We start from the raw sequence: 26,196 nt of genomic DNA, 5'->3' as shown, positions 1-26,196 counted from the left end.
TTTGTTATTGCCCAACATTACACCACGAACTCGACTAATTGATCAAAAAGTAGCAACTCGAGGCCGCATTTCGTAACCCTTTGGCCACGACAATATTAACTTTAACCTATGTTATTCCTACCTTGTCATGGTAGAGTTACTGTAAGTAGACAAAGAGCTAAAGAAAGCTCTGCATTAATTTTACGATTTGGAAATAGCGAGACTCACACAACAGGAATTTACGCTCTATCAATTATTAATATCAGAAGAAAAAAGTAAGCATTTTGATAAAGCCGCACACGCTCCAAAGATCTCAACTCTTGCGCTGGTCAGTGCCCCCTGCGGCGTCTCGGTGGAATTTCTCGAATATATATTCCCCTAAAAATAGTCCTGTAAAAAGAAGTCCGTCAATTCTGAAGAGCACTGCAGTAATTACCGCAGAATTCACAACCCAACCCCTATAGTACAAATTCAGTAAAGCAAGGTCAATGAAGCACTGAAATAGAATGTAATTTAATCCGGTATTTTGTAACGGCCCCTACATTAACCCACAGCTATTAGAAAATATAAAGATACTTCAACATGAATAACGTTGTTAACTAAAGGTACTTCACTTATCTTGCGGTGAAGCAACTCGCAAACATCACATGAACACGAATTATTTCTTCATATGCTTCTACTTCGAGCGCCAAGTTTCTGATTACTTACCAAGAAGAGAGCGAGAAGAAATTAAAATTGAAACGATAAATAATTGTTAGACTCTCAGAAATGTGAAAAATTAAATATCTGGTGGCTAATTTGTGAAGATCAACATAATAATTTAACAAATATTGCCAACACCGATAAAGCCATTCACGAGTGAAACAAAATTGAATGAATATTTAACTTCTTAGTCTGAACGTCTGAACTTGTACGTAGAATACTTTAAAGAACCATCAAGTTCACGTTGAAACAAATAAATTAGACAATAAATGTCTTGTAGAGCCTAGTCCAGAGAAAACAAGAGAGACGGTGATAACATACTGAGTATACAAATAGCATATAGAATTCTTATTTAAGGAAGCCATAGCGAATTTATTAGACCAAGAGATTCGAATATGTTTAGCTTTAGAATAAAGAACTATAATGCTACAAGGGAGCTCTAAACCTGTGCAGGAACAAAAAATCAACTGCAAAATCTACATGAAATGTTTATATCGAACCATTCTCCTTCCAGCTGCTCTTTACTTAGGGCAAATGTTTGCAATGAAATTCTGCAAAGAGATCCTAGTATCTCAGGGATATACTAAACCATGATGATTGAGCAGCGGCATCTCCTTCCATAGTCAAGAGTTGGTCGTGTTGCCGCATTGTAGAAAAACGATACTTCATGATACCTGCTAAAATTGAGCAGTTTGTATTAAGTTTACATTAGCATACTACTTTAGAAAACGTACAAAATTGTTGAGTCGATGATGACTCACAAACTAACTGATTAAGAATGACCACAAGGAAACGCACCGTAAGAGTTACCATGCCTAGAACTATGGCACACGTATTTAGGTGACCCACGTCATAACGTTCAATGAATTGTGATATGAAACTCCATGAAATCCCAACAGCTAAAAGTTAATTAATAATATTCAAAAGACCAACGAGCAGCAAACAAAGAGAAGACGTTCACAAGAGCAACGCGTCGGAATGCATTTAACAAGCACGTCTTTAACAAGTCGATATAAGGCACATTGAGGCTCTTATCTCAGCTAGCCTCGGCAGGGATACAGAGAAACCGAGTAGAATATTTACGACCGAAGCACCGTGCAGTCCAGTCACCGTGAGCAGGCCAGTCACCGTGAGCAGGCCAGTCACCGTGAGCAGGCCAGTCACCGTGAGCAGTCCAGTCACCGTGAGCAGACCAGTCACCGTGAGCAGGCCAGTCACCGTGAGCAGGCCAGTCACCGTGAGCAGTACGTATCTCTGAAGACACGTATTAGGTTTACGTGTTTTAGAAGAGGCCTTCCACCTCGCCGGTCTCGAGGTTGAGGTCGATGTCGTAGATGCAGGGTCGCGTGGGCAGCCCTGGCATGGTGCTCATCTGGAGGCGAGAGCAAAGGACTTCACTTATCTTAGGGCCTATAAAACGACAGACTAGTTCAACAGATATAAAGTGGCATGAAAAAAATGCGCACAACGAACCAGATCTTCTGCATTTTGAAGGATCAGAGCAAAACAACGTCGGTATCTTAAGGTCGGTAAACCATACACAAGCTTCAACGCAGTCACGCCAAATCTGTACAACAAAACAGATCACCTGGAATGCCGACTAACAGAACATCAAAAACAATTAAAATTAGCATTAAAAACAATTGAAATAGAAAAAAACCTAAGGAATTCGGGTACAGACGTTATATATTGAAGAAAAAATAATTGTTCGAAATCTTCATTTGATCAAGTTTCCAAAATGTTCAGCACCGGAATTATAGTGATTATGCTAGGCTTCACACCAGTAATTATATTCGCAGCGGCTTTGAACCAGAAGACAGGTTATAACTGACGAAGAACGGGCGATCGACGTATCGATCGACGTACAAAATTCAAAAGAGAAATTCCGAGAACAAATGTTCGATCGGAGTGAATCTTGTGGGGCATGAAGAACAACGAACATTTTTTTCGTAAAAATCTATTATTTGGTTATTGATTTGAATCTGTCTATCATATCGTATCTTGTATAGGCAAGCAATCAAACAATCGAGAAACTCGAAATGAACGAAATTTACCAGCCATAAACGAAGTAGCAGTTGAGAATTACAACAAATTATAATGTGAAGCTAGCAGTCGCGGACACGAGTAAGACAACCTTCAGGCACACAGCACACAATATCACTGCGAAATACTTTGGTTTACGTAATAATATTCAAATAAAATCTTAACAATACATTGCACAAACGGAAGGATATTTTATCGTCCAGAGTGAACATATTTTGTGTTTCTGTAACGGCCGCGTAACCCCGTTGAGCGTTACGGTTGGCGGTGTAACGGCCGTTGCGCCAACCACATATTAATATCATGCTAAGTGGAAAGTGAAGCAAAAAGGCATTTATTTTAAACATTATCGAGGCTCTGTGAAGCAAAAATATTTCGCAATAATATTGAGTGTCTAGAAGCTGTGTCAAAATATTGTGCAACCAATTTTGCAGGTCTAGGTTTACCTTTAGAGATGAAGATGTTAATACTTAATGTTGGTAACCCAGTTCGTTAGACCAACAGAAGTTATTGGTAGGTTTACATTAAAGGTAGTGCATAAGCATAACACAGGTCAAGAATTGTACAGAAGCCGTGTTGTACAGCACTTAGTGTTGATCAGTGGTCCATAAACACGGTACACCACACCAATTTAAGATTAATGAAGTGTTTAATAAGCTAAAATGGTTTAATTCCATGATGTTAATGCGGCGACACATTGTGAGGTGCGTGTTATTTTTATCAATACGGTATTAGTTCATTAAAACATTACCAGAGAAACCAAACGAAAACCAATAGAAAAATCCTGTATCCACGCATGAATATAGTAATTTTCATAACAGTCCGTAGACTCAATGGCTACAATTCGCTGAGAAGTATAAGATTGACTTCAACCGTACACTTGGAACAGCTTTACATTACTTCATTAATGGGATCTAGCCAGACAATGCTTGTGATATTAGCCAAGTAAGACAAAGAATATTTCAAGGCGTTAATGAAAATTGTGATCATAATAACAATAAATAACATATAAATTTGAAATAAAGAGGATGAGAAATCTTCTCCTGACAGAGAAGGAACTCTTTTGAATTGTATAAAACTTGTCAAGGATTTCTATTGTATAAAACTTGTCATTCATGGAAGGCTTAAGAATGAAGTTTGTAAAGAGAATTGTACCTACTGTAAATAAAGAAAGTTTGCTGGCAGTAATGTGAGAAGATGAGCTATTGCTATTTCATAATCAGCAGTTATCGAACAAAAAAACAGTGAAAGTTGATGTCAAATGGACAAGATACTACATCAAGTAAGATGAAAGAAGTAAGGACAAGCGAAGAGATAGGCAGGCGAAGAGATGGGCAGGCAGGGCACCTTGCACTGCATTAAGGTATCCTAATCTCTCTCTGCAAACAAGGCACACGAGAGCCACCTCAACATCGTGGTGCTAGGGTTCAACTGTAGAAGGCACTTAAAGTCAAGATGTTCATATGATATTTTGGCTCCCTAAACTGCTACGACCGTATCATTCAAGTTATCTAGACCACGCCAAGTGTAGTCTAGTGTAGTGGGGCTCATCTACGCTTGCATTTAATACCTTGAAAATTAAATAATAGCGAGCCTACTCTATCCGACTTACGAGCTGCAAAGTGATTTAGCTTATTAAGTAAACTTGGTACATCTTTCGTATGGATTCTGACAACACTAATTTATTTGCCTTCCAACCAAGTGTTTTGCGTCTACTTACAAATAATGGGATCTATGTTCGAGAAGCTTTAGTCGCACAGCATAGATGATAATATAGCACGAGACTATGTTAGTGATGACAAGATGTGCGTGGTGGCAGCTCTACCTGAGGGCGGCGGCGGCAGGGCAGTGGGAGGCGTCAGAGCTTCTACTTCACGAGACGTCTGAGCCAGTGCAGACCGCGGCTACTCGAGCTCTGAGCACACGGCCTCAGTTACTTGCGCTTCACTTGTTACTTCGGGGTAATGATGTTACTTATGGGGTAATGATGTTACTAAGGTTACTTAAAGGCACAAAAGTACTTCTGCACTAATGTTACTTCAGAGTACTACTCTTACTGTCAGGCAGCAATATGTAACTTCAGAGTACTAATGTTACTTCAAGGCACCAACGCCCCTTCAAAGAACCAATATTACTTCAAGGTATCAATGCTACTGCAAATCAGCTCTGTTACTACACAGCTAATAATTTTATGTGGATTATGTTAATTCAAGCAAGATCAGGAACGTTCTAACGCTCCAACAGGATCAAGGAGCCAGAAAAGCAGAGCCAATATTAGCAGAATTCATTGCGCACGTTTACTCGCATGCCCCAGAATGTTTTTCAGCGTCCGCGCGACTTAGGTTGAATGTTAAAAGCAAGGGCTGAAGTTAGCATTTAAATTTGGGGAATGATTGGAATTACGGTATGATTTAAAAACACACTATACATGTAATTTATGATTAAACCTGGAAGATAAGTATGTCTAAGCCCAGTAACTTACAAGCAGGAATTTTAGAAGCGAATAAAAATGGACAATTTTTAACAGTTTCACAGATCATATGAAGCACCCGGTGAAAAATATCAATAGTAAGGACGAGGCTAAACTGAGCACATAACATAATATAGTTACTGCAAACCGTGTATCACGCTGCGCATCTGTGTTAGTGACAATCGAACGTCATCTCTCGAGAAAAAATGAAATGCGTTCTTATTCAAGCTTGTTTGGTACGGAGTGAACTTCTGAGCCAACGATTGATGTGTGCAAGACAACATGTAGGAAAACCAAGAGTATATGGTCAATTATTTTTGTCAGAGCGATCAAATTATCAAATTCTTGTCTGACTCCATGAGAGAAGAATATTCTCCCGTCACAATATCAGGACGTGGTGTCATGCATTTAGCCAATGAAGGACTCCGGCTGACAGCACTCTAAATTAGGCGAACGGTAGATTGTCTTGTGATTGCGATAAAATTGGATCCGTTGGGTGAGAACGTGGTTGGCGTGAGCGTGAACGTCGAGAGCGTGGATGTCGTGAGCGTAAATGGCGTGAGCGTGGATGGCGTGAGCGTGGACGTCGTGAGCGTAGATGGCGTGAGCGTGGATGGCGTGAGCGTGGATGGCGTGAGCGTGGATGGCGTGAGCATGGATGGCGTGAGCGTGGATGGCGTGAGCGTCTTCACAATAGAATTTTAGTTACATTAAATTATGAATTTTGTAAGCTCTACAGTGTACGCTGCACTGACTGCTTGTTCTTTATGATACCAATTTATGAGCTGCACCAGAAATGTTGATACTCACGGTGCCGACGATGGGGTAGAGGAAGCCGGCGCCCACCGAGGCCCTCACTTGGCTGACGGGGATGGTGAAGCCTGTGGGGGCGCCCTTCACTGTCGGGTCCGCAGTGAACGACAGGTGCGTCTTAGCCATGCAGATGGGCAGGTCGTTGAAGCCCTGACAAAAAAAAACTCAGTTTAGCATTCAAACAAAAACTCCAGCAGTGTCCCAGGATGCAGACTGATGTCGCCAGTTCGTAATTCTGTTGATGCATTTAAAGTAAATATTTTTGCAGGCTTGAATGTTGCTAAAGCCTTGGAAGATGCGATTCATTTGAAACATTTAGGTTTGTATTCATGCTTACATTGGTGTGAGAAGTTCACGAGACGAAGACTTCTACTGACAATGAAATAAAAGCTTGGAAGAAGTTAAACGTCAATACGAAAGAATGTATTTTAAAAGAGAAATCAATAAAGTTTTACGTTTCAATTCTAACAACCTTCTAAAGATGAGCAGAAAATGAATATTGCTCACCTGCTTCTTGTAGCGATCGATTTGTTCCTGCGCCTCAGGCTCGATGGAAATGTCGGCAGCGCCGTAGATTTTCTGCGAGATCGAGCGGATCTTCTCCTCGATCGGGAGGGTGAGGTCATACAGAAACCTGAGGGAGTGAAGCGTGTGAGCAAAATTAAATTTAAAAACATATTTAGGAAACATTTTCTAGCAAAGTACGCATTAAAATCTTTTAACCCAACTGGATTCAGTGTTTCAAAGTTAAGAATTTAAGGCACAAATATAAAGCATTCACAAGAGCTGCCATGTGACCGGCACTACTGCTGTCTACACAAGCGTCACCTGAAGCTGTGATTGTCTTGCCCCTGGCACTGCTCCTGTACGGCCTCGGCCAGAGCCTTAGCCCCGCGGCCGCCGTCCCGCCAGTGTGTGCAGACCACGGCTCGCGCCGCCCCGCTCGCCTCCGCCTCACGCTGCACCAACGCGAGCTCCGCCTCAGTGTCAGTCCTGCTCGTGGCCAAAAAATTACGTTGAAAAAGACAGCGAGTTGTTATATTAATTAGAAGTTAGTGAAAACTGGACTTAATTACAATAAACGGATTATATGGGCAAAAACTTCATCACACCGTGTTAATTTGGTGTTCTACAGTGGCGCGCTAGAGCTGTAATTGCGATGGATAAATTGGGTCTCAATAAGAATTGTTTGTAAATAGTAATTGTGCACCTTAGAGCGAGAAAAGTGCACAAATAATACAAGTATTTTAGGTTCTTGGTTAGTAGTCCTATACCACATCACCAAGCAAAAAAGCTAAAAAAAGGCTTTCTTTCTTCCAAACTAATGTCTTACAAACGGAGCTGGCACTCTGCGACATGCTCGAGCAATTTACCGCACACACAATATTTTACGCCTACGACAAACATTGAAGGTTATTAATCAGCATGATTCAAGCTCACCAAACACAGCATAGGTTAATGCTTGACATGAACCTCACATCTTGACATAAAACAGAACATGATGCAAACTTGTAGATGAAAATGTCAGTTAAACTCACGCGAACTTGTTGATGGCAACCACCACAGGCACACCAAACAAGTTGCCGTTCTCGATCTGCTTCCTCAGGTTGCTGGCGCCTTTCTGGACGAGATCCAAGTTCTCCTGAACGAGGAAGATGAAGCTTCAAAATATCGCTTCTTGACTCCGAATAGAAACGAGAATGTTATCGCTAAATTATTGTCAGATTTTTTTATAATGAATCCAGAACGTATATTTGCTATCCTTTGTAGCAAGTAAACTAATAAGATGCTGCTCAAATTATAAAAAGGAAACGATTATTTTTGGTGAATAGTGCTGGCTAAGCATATAAAAAGAAATGAATATAAGAAATTAAGGATATTTACTGCCAAAAACATGAACGCTACTGAAGTTTTCTGCTAACGAGACACCAGACACAGCAGGATGCCTCTACTAACGAGACACCAGACACAGCAGGATGCCTCTACTAACGAGACACTAGGAACAGCAGGATGCCTCTCATAACAAACCTCAAGGTACTCTTTGGGAAGGGGCGTGCCTGGCAGGACCTTAGGTCCTCCGCCGTGCATCTTGAGGGCCCTGACAGTGGCGACGAGCACGACGCAGTGCGGCACCAGGCCGCTCGTCCTGCACTTGATGTTGAAGAATTTCTCCATGCCGATGTCCGCCCCGAACCCAGCCTCTGTCACCACGTATCCATCACTCCCAACCAGCTGCCCAATAGTAAGCGCTCAGTTTTGTTGAGCTGTCTTCTGCAAATATTAACGTTACTCCTCTACACACAAATATATATTAACAACAATCAATCCCAAGCAGATGCTACAACCTCGTAGTCAATCAATGAATTTCACAGCAGAAATGGAGGATCGGCAGGCAGACCTTGAGTGCTATTTTATCAGCGAGAATGGAGGAGTTTCCGTGGGCGATGTTAGCAAAGGGCCCCGCGTGCACGAAGACGGGCGTGCCTTCCAACGTCTGCATGAGATTGGGGCGGATGGCGTCCTTCAGAAGCACGGTGAGAGCCCCACTCGCACCCTGAGGTCAAGAACAAATAACAGTTGTGTGATAGGTACGGTATAACAAGTAAATGAACGTGATATGTTGTGCATCATACATTAAACTTGTTATATAATAATTTAAACATGAACAGATCCTCGGTGACAGGAATTATACCAGATCCTCGGCAGTGACAGGATTGCCAGCCGTGTCGCTGGCCACGACCATCCGTCCGAGTCGCGCCCGCATGTCCTCCAAGGAGGTGGTGAGGGCCAGCACCGCCATAATCTCGCTCGCCACCGTGATGTCGAACTGACATGACCGCGTCATGTTCTTCTCCGTCGCCGACTGCCCGATCGTGATCTTGCGCAGGAAGCGGTCGTTTGTGTCCAGCACTGAAATAGAAATGATACAATTATCTGACTGACTGATCGTGATGTTGCGCAGGAAGCGGTCGTTTGTGTCCAGCACTGAAATAGAAATAATACAATTATCTGACTGCCTGATCGTGATCTTGCGCAGGAAGAGGTCGTTTATATCCAAAACTGAAATAGTTTTTCTTGATGTTAACCACCAAAACTCAATAAATAATTTTAATGACCAAATGACCACGTTGTCCTAAATTGGTACGAATTAATATATACTCAAAGTTAATATATAAATCTCAAACATTTTTTGCAGGCTCTTGAGCAGAGAGCGGACATTTATGACTGTCACTGAAACAGTTTGTAGTTGACATTGAAGTTCAGGATTAAGCTTTCCAATTTAGAAGAGGATAAATATTTCCAAATACTTCAAACTTCTGACTTCCACCTGTTCCTTAGGACTCTTTAAAATTCCATTAAACCGTTAAACGTAGATGGTTAATAATATATTTTTTGTCTATTGGTTACCTCTCTGCCAAGTGATGGTGTTTGTATCAATGTTGAGGCGTACAAACTTGTTGATCTCCTCAGGGGTGAGAGAATTAGGATCTTTCTTGTCGATGCCCAGACGCTCAAGTCTCGACAACTGAAAGAATGAATAAACGGTTGAAAAATTTATAAGTAAATTGTTTAAAAATAACATAATCACAGGAGCAATAATGCAGCAAGAAATGATAGCTCTATAGTTTAACGACTCTATTCATTTACAAATACGCAATAGATCAAACCTGTATCTTTGAAAAAGCTCGCTGTCCCTTCACTGCAGGCACCAAGCGTCCATAGAGCGCCTCGTCCGACTGAGTGGCTTCGTGGAAAATCCTGGCGTCAATTTGAGCCGCGAGCAAATTGTTGGCTGCAGTGATGGCGTGGATGTCGCCCGTGAGGTGGAGGTTGAACTCATCCATAGGGATCACCTGGGACCAGCCACCCCCAGCAGCGCCACCTGCAGGTCAGCCACACGTTCGATGTAGATTATAGTTCGGACAATCTTACTGCTTCATCAATTGGTATACTTATTCCTTACTGCTTCATCAATTGGTAAACTAAACCTTAATGCTTCATCAATTGGTGAACTTATTCCTTACTGCTTCATCAATTGATAAACTTGTTCCTTACAGCTTCAACAATTAGTAAACTTGTCCTAAGAATGTGGTGTCTGAAGAGAGGTCGGAGGAACAATCTTGCTGCTACAGTAAAACGCGGTACTGCATGGCGATACCAGCACAAAGTGGCAAAGCCCTGCAAGGCGTTAACAGCACAGCACGCCACTGCAGGTATAAAGTTATTACCTTTGATGCCGAATGTTGGCCCCTGGGACGGCTGCCTGACGCACGCAAAGACGTTCTTGTTGCAGTGAGCGCCCAGGGCTTGGCACAGTCCGATGGTGGTGGTGCTTTTGCCCTCCCCCAGCGGCGTTGGGGTGATGCTGTTAATACAGCACTAAAATAGTACATAAACACACGATCCATTGCAACAAATTTTGAGCACCTGTTATAAATATGGACGAGCACGAGACGTATATAATATACTACTTTCAAGAATCAGTTCAGAATCGTCTGTGCAGAGCTTGCGATCTGATTAACCCTCCTGTAGTCATCCGGCCCAAAATGGCCCGCATTTCCATTAAGAGACCGGAAATTAAGACTACAGGAGGGTTAAGATCAATTGAGATCATCGCGAGGACACGGGATAGTATTCCATGTAAAAAAAGCTAGCTAATGAAAAAATTTCAGACAAAATGAATGATACGAATATGTATTAATCAACAACAACCAACATTGCACTCTCCACGATTTTAATTTAGCTAATTATTGCGATGAAGACACTGACCCAGCGACGACGATGTACTTGCCGTCCTGCGCGGCCTGCAGCCTCTTAAGCACAGCGAGGTCCACCTTAGCCTTCTTGCTGCCGTAGGGCGCCACCTCGCACGCCTGTAGCCCCACCTCCGTCGCCAGCTCCAACACGTCCTTAGGCGTCTGCGAGCGCGCGATCTCGATGTCACTGCGGGCGTTACAAACATTAACTTGTGTCATGTTTAGATAAAAAACATGGTGGGCCCGTGCTGAGATAGCATGAAACGTGGTGGGCCCGTGCTGAGATAGCATGAAACGTGGTGGGCCCGTGCTGAGATAACATGAAATGGGGTGGGCACGTGCTGAGATAGCATGAAACGTGGTGGGCATGTGTTGAGATAGCATGAAACGTGGTGGGCTCGTGCTGAGATAGCATGAAACGTGGTGGGCACGTGCTGAGATAGCATGAAACGTGGTGGGCACGTGCTGAGATAACATGAAACGCGGTCGGCACGTGCTGAGATAACATGAAACGCGGTCGGCACGTGCTGAGGTAACATGAAACGCGGTCGGCACGTGCTGAGATAGCATGAAACGCGGTCGGCACGTGCTGAGATAACATGAAACGCGGTCGGCACGAGCTGAGATAGCATGAAACGCGGTCAGCACGTGCTGAGATAGCATGAAACGTGGTGGGCACGTGCTGAGATAGCATGAAACGTGGTGGGCACGTGCTGAGATAGCATGAAACGTGGTGGGCAAGTACGAGTTAAAATAGCAGGGTTCAAGATAACCTATCATAGCACAGGTGCTGACCTGGGAGTGTGGTCCTGGGGCTGGATGTCGAGGTACCGCATGCTCCACTGCGAGGACCGCAGGGAGGCGGCGGCGCGCTCCCCTGCCAGGACGGTGTTCTGCATGAGCATCGCAACGGTCATGGGGCCAACGCCCCCCGGCACGGGGGTGATTACTGACGCCACCTGAACAGGGCAGGGCAAACTTCACACTCCAGGGCCTTCAATACTCAGCTGTCTTCAATACTCAGCTGTCTTCAATAACTTAAGCTTTCTCAAATATGTTAAGATTTACTAAGAATTTGTAACTTCACTTAGTCGTTCACTTATTACTCAGTACTATACGTCATTTTAAAGACTTTTGCATGTGTCATGGTTATTACCTACCATAATTTTTACACCTTGTAATACCACCAGTAACAAAGGGATAAAAAATCATTAATTATCTTATGGACAGTTAAGAGGAATAATAACTTGGCTATTCCATATGCGGTCAAAATTATTCAATACAATTAAAAAATATAACTCAGTACTCACTGCGGTGAGTGACATAGAGCGCATTTTCTCGTCGACGAAAATGTGAAGTCACGGACGGACAGACAAACAGACAGACAGACGGACGGACATGGCGAGCACAATAGTGCATTTTTTCCATAAATAAGAAAATGCTAATAAAAAGCCCAAACTTTCACGGGTTATACAGAGCTGCGGTTCAGGACAAGTGGCATAGTACAAGGCAAGACATCAGGTGCATGAACACGAGGTATGGAGCAAGCAGCTCAGCTCACCTCAGACACTTCCTTGAAATCCACGTCACCCACGAGCTTCTGGCCTGATTTTTTTGTGGCATCTTTGGAAGAAATAAATAAAATTTTACTCTCAAAGTAAATTGAAACCATAAGAATTGTCTCAATCTGATATCAATATTATATATATATAAATCAGTTCGTTTTGACAGCCAAGCAGTCACTGCAACTGTTTTCATATATTCAATATATTATCATATATACCGGTATACTATATACCGGTATTTAATATATTATATCAAATATAATAAATATATTTTATAATATTCAATAATATTCAAACTCAGGGAGAGCGAAAATATTTGTATCAATATGAATAGTAATTGATTATATGAGCACAATCGCACAACTCACGCTCACTGCAGTCAACTGCTCACCTGGTGTGGCGTTGATGCCGCAGTCAACTGCTCACCTGGTGTGGCGTTGATGCCGCAGTCAACTGCTCACCTGGTGTGGCGTTGATGCCGCAGTCAACTGCTCACCTGGTATGGCGTTGATGCCACAGTCAACTGCTCACTTGGTATGGCGTTGATGCCGCAGTTAACTGCTCACCTGGTATGGCGTTGATGCCGCAGTCAATAACGACAGCTCCAGGCTTCACCCAAGATCCCTTTACCAGCTCCGGTTTGCCGATGCCCACCACCAGAATATCGGCCGTGCGAGTCTGGCCGGCAGAAACGAGTAATTTGGTGTCAGTAATGTTCCTGTGATGCAGGCATATTTGTTCATTTCAGCACCCGAACCAGTTAAGCCATCACCTAACAATACCTAGCTGGTCTTATCTCTAAATCTTCTCAATAATTTGGCGAGTTAAAATTGCTAAATTTTGACACAATCTCTAGCACACTTATGATGTAGATATATATGTTGTCTCTATTTGAATGATTTCTTTTGCTGGAACCATTTTATGAAAACGTGAGTACCTATATCATTTTCTTTGTAAGAGACAACCATTTCAAAACTTGTTCACAACATTGACAGTCATTGATGTACAAATCATCAAATCCTTGATGTTTTACCGCAAAGCAATTATTAATTGGAAACGACAGTGTATTTTCCCACAAAATTGTTAATGTCTCATTTTCAAAAATTGGCCAAAAAGATCAATATTGAAAATTTATTGAAGAAACGAACACATGAGCATCACAAAACAGTCTGTCCACCAAAACAACCAACCACTTGCGAGAGGTCAGCAGTCCTGGAGTGGCATGTGGTGACGGTGGCATTGTGCCACTTGAGCAGCTCTGCCATGGGGGTGCCCACTATCTTGCTGCGCCCCAACACCACCGCTGTGGCGCCCTCAATCTTTGCTCCACTGCGTCTGATGAGCTCCATGCAACCGTTGGGCGTGCAGGGCAGGAAGCCTGACGTGAGCATTCCGTGTGACAGCATACCGGCGCTTGAGGTCGTGAGGCTGCATGAGGTGTGCAATGTTAAACACAATCCAAAAAAAAGATGTCAATGGACATCTGAAAGAAGATAGTCTAATGTTCTTGAATGAAATAATTTCAAGCAAGTCAAAGTCTGTTGATGAAATTTGCAGCATGTTAAAATAATAACAATTAGCAGTTTACCCATCAACATCCTTTGAGGGAGAGATGGTATCAAGCACAAGATCTGAGTCTATCTTGTTGACAGAGTCAAGCGGTACTTGGACGATCATTCCATGGATGCTGGGGTCTGCATTAAGCTTCTTCACTTCATCCACCAACTGCAATGATTAATGCATACTGTCATGTCAAGATGCTTAATGTGTGGCATAAAAGCAAGCAAGTCAAGCATCAAACAAGTAAATGTTTTTAATAAGCTAAAGAAGCAATCGTACATATATATTAATGTCTTCAGGTTTAGTAACTAGCAAATAAATACTGAGCTAAGCTACTAATGTTTCACAATTTCAGTTACAGCAAATTTAGCATGAAGAGAGCTATGAAAAAAAAATTAAAATTTTTTCTTTCTTCAACATACTTGTTTTGTTTTCCAACAGTTTAAAGTTAATTTTTTTTAGGAACTGACTGACTGCAATTATTTCCAAATGATACTTGAAATGAAGCCAGTAAGTTTGTATTAGTAAAGAAAACTTTAAATTCAAACTTTATGCCTTGTCTTTCATTGAAATTCAAGGCAAAGTCAGTAAATTCATTTAGTATCACAGGATACTAACAACAAACAATTTTCTTACAGCATAAACATTAAAATTAAATGAAGAAACTAAGAATAAACTTTAACCACAAACAATTATGCAAGGTAACTTTGAAGGAATTGAAGTTTTACTTGCGACTGTGTTATGGTGTTAGGAAAGCAAACATGTTGTGCTTTAATTCCAATTTCCTCAGCAGCCTTGATCTTCATACGGATGTAAACATTGCTGTCTTCCCGTGATCCAACCTGTAAAATAAGCAGCTATGTAGATGGCCTTTCCCTCATGCATGAAGTTTGTAGTAAAACAGTTCTTCAAGTAGAGATATAAAGCTTAGGTTCATAAAATGGTTATGCAAGTGAATGAAAAATATAGGTATACATACTAAGCAAATAATAATAAAGTGGGATAAAATAGCCTATTCTGGGTCATATGACATCTAAAATTGCAGTGATATTATTATGCTATATATAGAGATTATTATGCATTTATATAGAATTTTTGCACATTAAATTTCTTCAGTGTCAACTGTCAACCAATACTAATCACTATTACTGCCAGTCTATCTAAAGCAATAACAAAGTATGAATGTATGTGTGGTGGTAGCAGAGGTTTGGTGAGGGGGCAGGGAAGCTAGGAGGGAATGTATGTAAAAAAATTTAACAATCTTAAAAATATCTGGTTTGCCACTACGACCAGCAGCCACCGCTGATGGCAGCAGAGGTTGGGGCTGTTTGGAGTGAGAGCAGTGGTGCTGGGTGATAGTGCCTGAATGATGGTAGCAGATGGGGCTGTTTGGAGTGAGAGCACCTGGTATGGCCTGAATGATGGTAGCAGAGGTAGGGGCTGTTTGAAGTGAGAGCAGAGGTGATGGGTGATAGTGCCTGAATGATGGTAGCAGATGGGGTTGTTGGAGTGAGAGCAGTGGTGCTGGGTGATAGTGCCTGAATGATGGTAGCAGATGGGGCTGTTTGAAGTGAGAGCAGTGGTGCTGGGTGATAGTGCATGAATGATGGTAGCAGAGGTAGGGGCTGTTTGGAGTGAGAGCAGAGGTGATGGGTGATAGTGCATGAATGATGGTAGCAGAGGTAGGGGCTGTTGGAGTGAGAGCAGAGGTGCTGGGTGATAGTGCATGAATGATGGTAGCAGAGGTAGGGGCTGTTTGGAGTGAGAGCAGAGGTGCAGGGTGATGGTGCATGAATGATGGTAGCTGAGGAAGAGGCTGTTTGGTGGGGGGGGGCATGGGTACACTGGAGAGAATGTGGGCTAGAGAAAACTCTTCTGAATAATAGAAATTACTTGAACAATAGCAAGTCCAGGTTGGAAGCCAGGGAACTCTTCACGTAGTTTCTTGCAACGATCTGCCAGCTGATTTCGGACATCTCTGAAAAGTCGAAGCTTAGTTTATTAGATATTCTATTAGCATTCACTGATCATGTCTACTAACTGTAACTCTACATTGTTAAGTGCAACTGTGCAAGAGGTATAGATATTGCATGCAAACATTTTATTCTCAAGACTTATGGTACTATATGCTCTGAAAGTTTTTGAAAACAATCATAGACAGACAACAGTATGCCTGATATAATTAGATACAAGGGTAGTTAGGAAGTATTACTACCTAACTACCCTTGTACGTAGTACCTATACATATTAGAGTTAGAAGCCATATTACTTCTAAAACTAATAACTGGTTCAAATTTCCATACATGAAAATCTTTTTCCAAACTAGAAAATTGAGCAGAAGGCCAGCAGCTATCTGTGAATGAGACAAAAATACCTATGATAGGTGATTGCAGAAAATTTTATCTTTATCCATAGCAACATCAACATGCCAATATGACTCTTGCTCAATTAAAAAATAATTTCATAATAAAACTGCCAAAAATGATGTGTTTTACGGTTTGCCAGCAATTTTTTTTAAATCAATTCTGAAACATTTGTTTCAAGTTTTAACTCACAACTTTTAGAAAGTTCTGCCTGATTTTCTACCTACATTGGTGCAGAATAACTGTATAATTATCATGAAAACTTTTCCTTCAATTAAAAGCTTTTTTATTGAAAATAATGAGCTAAGTAGCCTAAAAGCAATTAATTTGAAGAACCTAGATCATTGGTGATTTGGTCATTTGGTGTGTCTGCTGTCTGCAAGCCACCAAGCAGAAGTTGAATTAAAAAAATTATATTATTAATTTGAAGAACTTAAATCATTGGTGTGTCTGCAAGCCACCAAGCAAAAAATAGAATTAAAAAAATTAATAAATTAACAGGTGAAGTTGTGAAGATATCATAAAATTATAATATTATATGTATAAATGTATGTACCTACATTGTACAAACAACAAAAAAAAAAAAATGCATAACCTAACAGTGGTCATATGGAGGTAGGCCTAGGTACTATTCATATATCAACTAATAATCAACAGAAACTGAACTTAATGAAGTGAAACTAAGTGCGGCACTCCAATACAGACTCATTACAGATACCTAAATTAATGTTTAATGTAAGAACCACTGAACCACCAGTACTAAAATTCCACCTTGCGGCACTAAGCGCTTTACTCCTTAACAATAGAAAGGACATAGAGACAAATTTTCAACTAACTAATACTTTATATAAGTCTAATTTTAATTGTTGAGTGAAAGGTGCAAGCATAAAACTTCAAAGTGGTTAGGTACTTTATAGAAACTGAGCAAGGTAGTGTACGTATTTTAAGCCTTTAAGAAGTTCAGTTTTTGCCTCAAATAACAATGTTGGGTAGAAAAAGTGGTCTTGGTGGATCGAAATAATATATGAACCTTCGAAATTAGAATTCCATCCTGTCCTCAAGTTCATTTTTGAGTTCTATAAGTAGACCAGTAAAGTATCTTGGATACCAGAATTATCATACATAAGAAATCTATTACAATCTTGAGTAAATGAGAAAATTAAAAATGAACTGATTCTAAAAAATCACTGGTTTGCCACTATGCCTAGGCCTATGTTAGTATGTACATTCACTACATTGTACAAACTACAAAAACAATGCATAACCTAACAGTGGTTGTATGGAGGTAGGTACTATTTAGTATTCCTAATTTCATATAGCCTATCAAGTTATCAACTAGCTTAATAATCAACAGAAACTGAACTTACTGAAGTGAAACTAAGTGCGGCACTGGCACTCCAAGTCAAATAGGTACAGATAAATTAATGTTTAATGTAAGAACCACTGAACCACCAGTACTAAAATTCCACCTTGCGGCACTAAGCGCTTTACTCCTTAACAATAGAAAGGACAAAGAGTGAGACTTCTTAAATGTTTAAATTAAGAAAAATATGGTTTAGTTCAAACTGTTCAATGTTAAATATGGAATAGGTAGGCCTACCGTAACAGTAACTCATCAAAAATTTATAAACAAGGCATTAGCATAAAACAAAAAAATCTTAACTTACTGAGACACTTCTTTTCCAGATAACAGTTGGGCCATTTTTTGAAATAAGTTGAAAAAGTTCTAAGATGCAAAAGTATTTAAAGTCAAAACTTTTATCCAATACCTAATCTTATTTCGCAGTTGAGTTTTGCCGACCACCCAAGGAGACCGACCGGCGTCCGGTAACTGGAAAATGTGAGGAATGGTTTTTAATTACGATAACTCCCGTAGGTACTTTATACACAGGGAAAGTATTATCCGATAAAGGAAGAGGCAAGTATTTTCCACTTCGAATATTGTTTTAAATAGTTGAAGAAAATGTATCAATTTGAATTTTGAAGCATAAATTTTATCAACAATAATGGCTAAATATAACAAGGAATTATCCCAAATTTGAAATAAAAAGTACTTGTCTTGCCCTACGGGGAGCGCAGCCGTGGGTTACAAAATTAACTCGTAAACAGGCCCTGGGCCCAACGCCAACCATCAGCATGCAATATCTACACATAGCCTCAGATCAATGAGCTGTGGGTAACTCCGGCTAACAGTAAATCCGCTTTGCACAACACAGCCACTGCTTCACAGCGCCGCAGCCCAACTGGCCGGAACGTAACAGGCCTTACCGCAACAGGCGCAGGTTAGGTTAGGTTAGGTTACGTTAGGAGTAGCCTGTTGCCGTAGGGCCTGTTGCGCTCACGCCAGTTGTGCTCCGGCGCTGTGAACGCCTGTGACTGAACGGCGCTGTTGTGGTGGGCGCTATGTGTCGATAGCCGTGAAGGTGCCCGGCTGCGTTACGCTCGGGAAGGTATATGAATCGCACTGTGGACTTGGGCTATGCTGACATCTAGCTATCCACCCTATGAATCGCACTGCGGACTTGGGCTATGCTGAATTTTAGCTATCCACCCGTCCTACCACTATTGCTTAAAGTTTTCCCTGTGAACAAGCACTTTCAAGAAACGGTTTCCGTTCTGAATTTAAAAGATTCTGTTAGATAATCTTAACCTAGAGATACAGGAATGGTGCTCCACCAGTTTCTACCATAAAGATAGCATTTTCACATCAAATTATTGTGATGTCGAGGCTGAAGAATAGGCCTGATGTGGCCTGTCGCACATTTCTGTCCTCTGACCGCAAAACAGCTCCTCTGGCCGGATATTTTCAAAACTGACGATAGTTATTTTTAAATAGCTTCTATACTTCCATCAGGTTCTTTCTCTAGTCTGTTCTTAAACGCATTCATACTAGGAGCGTCAACGATGTTATCAGCTAAGTTGTTCCATAGTTGCAATATATAAGGTTGACCCACTAGGGTTTCCGTCTTTCAGTTCAGCTTTCTTGTTACGTCACTGAGATCGAGAAACGTCATAAAAAACCGTCATTCCCATGACGGATTGGTTGACTGGTTTGATCGCATTTCGGTGATTGGTTAATGCCCCTGGCGTCACTGAGATCAGTGACGCCACAGGCGAACAACAGACTACATACGCAAAAATGAGCTTCTCATGGGTCAACCTCATACTAGTTCACCCGTGAGTTGCTCCACATGGTGACTCGAAGCGACAAGAAGTGGTGTCGTGTCGAAGAGTTGCAACGCAGTTTTTTTTCAGTTAATAGCCGTGGCTCCTGGTGTTGGTTCTTGTTTCAAATTTTAGTAATCCTTCTGTGACCTTGTATAAACAATGAGTATACATGTATAATTCAAAGAGGTCACTGCGCAAACGTCAATTTCAGAGACTTGGAAGCTTCATAATTTTTAATCATTCTTCATAAGACTTGCCCATCAAGCCTGGAATTATCCATGTTGCAGGATTCTGAACACTCTCTACTAAATTTTTGTCCTTTTCATTCGATGACCGGACGGAGTTTCCGTTAATACTGACACGTTGTCGTCTGACATGTTTAGCGTAAATGATGTAATATGATAGCTAATGTACTCCTAGTAGCGTAAATGATGTAATATGATAGCTAATGTACTCCTAGTAGCGTAAATGATGTAATATGATAACTAATGTACTCCTAGTGCGCTATGTTATGCTAGTATTAGATAATTTAATGTGAAATTAGTTGATTTACATAAAGGGGTAGGTTATTTTCTAACAAATGTAAACCGCAAACTTGCACCCCCGAATCCGATTCTTCTTATGCTTTAATAATTAATTTATTAAATGTTTGCGTTGACGGAAGTCGCTGGCGGTAGTAGAACTGCGACGCTCATATGTAAAAATATAAAAATAATATAGGTACAACTTTTAACGCTTCACTGACTTGATCGCCACTGTTTTGACTTGAAGAGATCGGTTGACTCTTTGAGTGTTAACACAATATTTTGTCATAGTTTGACTTTGTGTGAGCGAGAGAAACTGATCATTTAAATTTATTTCGAGTTCTATATCTGATACCATGCCATATGGGATCAAATTAGCGTCAATGCGATTCAACTGCAATTTTAATAAAGACTAAAATGATGGCACTATTCCATGGCATTTTACATCCGATTAAATGGAAGATTAGTAATGTTGTTGCCGGAAGGCATCTGACCTTTTATCACTCAACCAGTCTGTGTTTTAACTCATTATTTTTCAGTAACGTTTAACTCAATTTGATTATTTCCATTTTAGTTCAGAGTGATTTATTTGCACAACTAACGACAGTCGCGTCCAATTCAGTTCCGCCATTTAGTAACTTCGATATTATAGAATATAATTTTTGAGGATTTAATACTTGGTTTGATACATTGAAACTAATTTGTTCCGCTTGCATAGAAAATATTCGGCAATATTTTCATTTGTCTTCGCAGATTTGAAGTCATTGTCTTGGATCGCCAAGTAAAATAAGTTCAATGGAGCCTACGACACCACGAATCTGCCGAAGCCACTGTAGTTTAAAGTAACATACAGTAACTTAATCTAAGTCTAGTACATGAAATCTTTAAATGATAATGCATATAATTTCGGTATGAACATTTATTACTCAACAACGTTTTCAATATCATAGGAATCACATCATAGAAACATATCAATTTAAGAGAAAATGTGACTTAATAGAACCAAATCAATTCCAATGCTATTGAGTTTTACTCTGTGTTCCAAAAGAGAAGAATGCAGCGGCAGGCTCGGCGGAAGAAATACTTTTGTTCGCCGGAGGTCGGCTGTAGCTCGACGCCGCTCCATCATTGCCGGTACGCGACCAAAATTGTTAGAGCCACGCCAACTTTATGGCCTCAAATGTAGCCCAAGTTCGTTTTATTACTCTGCCAGTCATTTATTCATCTTTATGAACTCCTTACTTCACCTTTTTCTCGGAGTTGGTTCACTATGTTAACGAGTGATTTTGTGCAGCAATGACCAGTCATGTATCAGCAGCTCTGCGGACCACGATGGTTGAAATGCCGAGAGAGGGAAGAATCGAGGGCATTAAACTTAAAATTATTGTTCACATATTCGTTCGAGAAATTTGATGGTGAATACATGAATCAAGGAGAGGGCGCGTTAGCTATCTGGTAACTGCCTAGTTATTTCTCATCCGTAATGTCATTCTTTAAAGGTGGAGTATTTACTTAGGTCCCAGCTATTAATTGATAACTGTTGTGAGTTTTCAGTTTAGAATCCTCCCATTCAAAAGTTTTTGGCAGAAGTGACCGATGATCGGACAGCGTGAGACAAACTTATGGCCGCCCCATCGTACCATTAATAAATGTTCATCACTGTAATTGGAGAATGTTTCGACCGGGCTCTTCTATCGATCTCAAAATTCCTCGTCGACGTTCGCGTATCTTTCATGAACTTTCATGATCACTGTTTGGCTCTTCAAGCCAGAATCTGCGTGTCGCATTTTGCGCATTCAATACCGAGCAGCACTCGACTAGAGGATTACTTGCCCATGTCTCCGTCGAACGTGCTCGCCTTTGTAGGAAGGCGTCAATGAACGTGCACGCTTTTCATTTCAATTATTTATTCCTGCGTTTAATCAAAGTTTCCAAACATGAAAAAATTCTTTTTATTGTTCTGCTTTTACTCTACATTTGTTTGTGTTTCGTGGTCATGCATGCCCATCAATTCGTAGGTTACACACATCGAACCTCAGTCGTCTAGTATCGAGGCCAAAGACTCATTTCTTATATACTGTTTGTGAATATACTTTTTTTCTGTTTTGCCCTTTTCAGTTCTTTCCTCTCGTGTGAAGCGATCAGGAAACACTATTATCAAACATTGCTTTTGGACAGTTTTAATTTTACTAAATCTCACAGCTCTCATGACAAGCCAACTTTCTGCACTAGCAAAGTCGCCAAAGATGTTCCGTACATTTCACACGTCATCGGGGGAGGCCTCCACATGCCACACGAAGCCTCGGCGTGACCAGCTTCAGTTGACCAGACCCTCGTCGCCAGGCAGGCAAGATGGCAAGACATAGCGACATTGCCGCGTCAACTCTTCCAGGAATTCTTGCGAAAACTTCGGCAACAAGGGAACACTATTGCAGATCAGTTCGTACGAGTAGTTATAGTTATCGTAGTTGCGTAATTTTCGTAGTGCCGTTTGAACGAAATCGGGTACACTCTTATCGTAACCCCTTATGAGCAGTTACCGGTGCACTGAAAGTTTCTTTACTATCCTTGCCAGGTTCCAAACGAGAGTCGTGCGCGAATTTCCCTTGGCTAGCTTGTGACAATCGAAAATTTGCCAGAATAATATAGCAGTTTTTAGTTGAACATTGAAGTCTGGTCAAATTGCAGATTTCACGTTCAAATAGCAATTTATTCACTTATATCTGTCCGTTAATAAAGTTAAATGAATATACTATCCATCTAATCACTGAAATGTTTCTATTAACTTAGCAAAAACATTCCGAAGTTAAAACCAATCAACAATATCACTGGACGCGGCAATGAAGAGTGCTCATCCTTCACTATCTATATTCGTATAGGTTGATCTGAGCACACATCGTTGTCCCTATCGCCGTGGCTGCGATATTATAATGAGGCTTTCAACTGCAGGGGAGGGCGGCCGTATTGCTGCAATGAATGTGCAAGCTCTTCGCTGGCAATCATCAATTGCCGCAATAAATTCGCTGAAGTGCCGCCCTCGCTTCTGCACAGAAATAAGGTCTAATGTGAAAAAGTTTGAACTGAAATCTTCCCTAGAGTATCAGGTGCGATAAAATTTTATGCATGGCGATAAAAATTAAACAAAATGAGCAATTGGTATTTTTTTCATTCATGGATGAATTTTGAAGCAAAAACTTTGTAGGGAAGATTTCACTGTTATGCGACGTTCATGAATATAGTAGCAACTAGATACCAGAATATTGTGTAGACTTTGGACAAAGAAATATAATGAGCTTTTAACGGTAAAATACATATTAAATCAATCACAAACTCAAGCCTTCATAAAATTTGCACGCTTACACAACACCCACCACCCGCGGATCACTTAGCACGTCTGCAAATATTTTGATCTAACTGAGCCATGCCACGTTCAATCTTAATGGCGCAATGTAAATCACAATGTGTGTAAATAGAACTAAATATGATGCAGAAATTTGAAAATATGCCAGGTCCGATATTCTGGCGCGAGAAAACAAAAACTGTGAATTTGTAGTCTTGCTAGGCCGGCCTGCCGCGATTATCGTTGGAAATATCATGTTTGTCAAGCACGATTTTTGCATTTCGGGCGGGATTTTGGCGATTTTTGGGAGCAATGTTGGAGCAGCGGATTTGGCGCGGGTTTACCTGCAGTAGACGGCAGAGGTTGCGTCTTATTGTCGTCGCTGGAAGCCGTTATTAGCTTGGCTTGGTCCTGCTCGGCAGAATAAGAGAAAATCTTCGGCGTGAAAGTTCAGAAAATTATGTGCCCGTTAGGCGCCGCCATCGTCAGCATCGAAAACTTCGCTAAGTTGTACAGCACAGAGGAAAAGACTACCTGCTATACAAAGAAGAAACAGGTGATAAGATTAAATTGTAACTCGTGAAAGCAAATAAAACAAATGGAGACAGAATTTAAATCCACTAGTCTAAGTTTGAATTTCGATATTAGATTCATTGCTGTTGGCTTTTATCGAGCTTCTTAATTAAATTGAAGTTAAAAATGTATTGGTAATTGTAATTGGAATGTAATTGGTGCTAATGGAAACGCCGAAATATTTCTGGTACCAAAATCAGAGCGTGGTGGCCTGGAAGATAATCGTGAATTTTTTTTTGGTATTTTCATGTGTAGAAATATTTTACTCCTTTGATACATGTTCAAATAAAAAATATTTAAATTAGCTTCTAAAGCATTTTAAAGCTTGCAGACACAGGCTTGAGTAAGAAACGAGCGAAGTGAAGTATTCATGAATTTTTGCAATACCATTAACACATTCTCAGCAGTTGCCGGCAGTGCATTAGAAAATCTGGCAAGTTTGTCCCTGCCGCTTGGGACTCGTTTTTTCAACGCGTCCATTAGCAGTTGTCTTGGAGCACGCGAGGAACTCCAAGTTTGGCGTAACACAACTGAGTGTTTGGCCTCTGCGTAAAATGGCTGGATATTTGGCCTCTGCGTAACACGAATGGATGTTTGGCCTCTGCGTAACACGACGGGAAGTTTGGCCTCTTTGGCCTCTGCGTAACACGAATGGATGTTTGGCCCCTGCGTAACACGACGGGAAGTTTGGCCTCTGCGTAAAATGGCTGGATATTTGGCCTCTGCGGAACACGACTGGATGTTTGGCTTCTGCGTAACACGACTGAATGTTTGGCCTCTGCGTAACACGACTGGATGTTTGGCCTCTGCGTAACACGACTGGATGTTTGGCCTCTGCGTAACACGACTGGATGTTTGGCCTCTGCGTAACACAATTGGAGGGCTGGACATAAATAATTGCGACGATAGAAGACCTTGAGTCAGGCGCAGGAACGAGCTAGTCTTGCTGATCGCAGAATATCAGCCTTGTAGAATACTCGGACGAGGTTATGGTGCAAAAATGTAAGGAAATTTCACCTGATCATAATCTCTTAACGTAGGAATGTTGCAAACTATTCTATTTGCCTCCTCATCCAGATAAGCCGCTGTACTTGTTTTTCTTTTTTTCTCTCTTCTTCTTCTTGCCACACATTTCCTACTACACACAGCAATCCCCCAATTGTGGCCTTTACCTGTGTGTGTCATTAGTGTTTAAAACAATCTTTCATTAGTTTTACCTAGTCAAAAAAAGACCCTAACCTAACATAAATTAGTTGCAAAACATTTAAGTGTGGAGCTTTGATCAAGTCGTGCGAGGCAAAGCAGTCAAGTGTAGAGTTGTGCTATTATACAGTCGTAAAAATGTCTTCAAGAAGAATTTATGCAGCTTGATATTGGTTGTGAATTAGTTTGACGTGTACATTGTTTATGGCGGTAATTGTGACGGGTTGTGTCTAGGGCATTTCTTTTCTTGACCGTCCAAAGCACTAATGAGTTGCACGCTTTCCCGAGTCCAACGAATGGAATGAACAAGATTAACTTTCCATCTCAGTCAACAAAATTTTCCTGACTCTTCCAAAAAGTTTTAAAAGTCCGAATAGTTTCGCCAATCAATTTATCCAAGCACAACAAACATTGGCCTTTTCAGTACCTCAATGTAGTGAGCTAAGTATACTTAAATAAAATCCCCAAATGTACTGAACTAAATGCCCTATAATGTTTGTCCTAATTGTAGTAAAGATAATTAATAAATGTTATCAGGCGTTATACGTTCATCAACAACATTAACGCGGAATTATTTTAAACTTAGCTTCAAGTTTCACACTTGTGTTGAATTCTTCACTGTCTTTTCTTGAGACGGATTGACTTACGAAGTCTGCCCAGAAACTACAGAAATTAATGCCTGAGTTTTGTGAAGCAAATGGCGTAACTTGGCGTAAAAGCGAGGCCTGGCGAGCTGATACGAGGAGCCATGTACCTTTTTAGTTCCCTTCCTTGTCGCTTGAAAAGATATACGTAATGTATGTTATGTATGCTATTTATGTTATGTACCTATGCTATGTATGCCATGTATGTTATGTATGCTATTTATGTTATGTATGCTATGTATCTTGTGAGTGTTATGTATTTTATTTATGATATGTACGTATTATTTGTTGGTGTAGTTTGGCAGAAGTTGTTCGTTAATGCAGGTTTAATTGACGACCAGAGAGTATTTCTTATTGACAATAAGAAAAGAATTGTCAATAAGATATGCTCTCTGGTCTTCAATGAAACCTGTAATGTTCAGTAGGCTATGTATGTTTTGTGTGTTATGTAAGTAATGAATATTGTTGAGGGCAGAATATTATTTGGCTGTTGCT

The 26,196-nt window shown here is 40.8% G+C and overlaps 1 protein-coding gene across 2 annotated transcripts; it reads right to left on the bottom strand.

Annotated features, from left to right (window-relative positions):
* Nucleotides 1-1,933: 1,933 nt before the first annotated feature.
* LOC108670351 (C-1-tetrahydrofolate synthase, cytoplasmic) lies at nucleotides 1,934-18,086 on the bottom strand. 2 transcript variants are annotated; one of them, XM_018157818.2, is made up of 21 exons: nucleotides 17,917-18,086; nucleotides 15,780-15,864; nucleotides 14,615-14,728; nucleotides 13,915-14,051; nucleotides 13,517-13,754; nucleotides 12,893-13,004; nucleotides 12,323-12,384; nucleotides 11,557-11,720; nucleotides 10,775-10,948; nucleotides 10,234-10,370; nucleotides 9,673-9,887; nucleotides 9,413-9,530; nucleotides 8,697-8,914; nucleotides 8,403-8,558; nucleotides 8,033-8,236; nucleotides 7,543-7,646; nucleotides 6,833-6,997; nucleotides 6,512-6,638; nucleotides 6,002-6,154; nucleotides 4,547-4,636; nucleotides 1,995-2,053 (listed from the first exon to the last, which is right to left on the bottom strand). In XM_018157818.2, exons 1-20 carry the CDS (start codon nucleotides 17,949-17,951, stop codon nucleotides 4,589-4,591), a joined length of 2,766 nt encoding a protein of 921 aa, XP_018013307.1. In that variant the 5' UTR covers nucleotides 17,952-18,086; the 3' UTR covers nucleotides 1,995-2,053; nucleotides 4,547-4,588. The 2 variants fall into 2 exon arrangements, with proteins under 2 accessions (XP_018013306.1, XP_018013307.1); XM_018157817.1 differs by lacking the exon at nucleotides 4,547-4,636 and having other exon boundaries at nucleotides 1,934-2,053.
* Nucleotides 18,087-26,196: the final 8,110 nt, after the last annotated feature.

This window comes from Hyalella azteca, unplaced genomic scaffold (assembly GCF_000764305.2).
Source record: "Hyalella azteca isolate HAZT.00-mixed unplaced genomic scaffold, Hazt_2.0.2 contig13728, whole genome shotgun sequence".
In the NCBI taxonomy this organism is placed as follows: domain Eukaryota; kingdom Metazoa; phylum Arthropoda; class Malacostraca; order Amphipoda; family Hyalellidae; genus Hyalella; species Hyalella azteca.
This window is presented reverse-complemented; position numbering and strand designations above follow the sequence as displayed.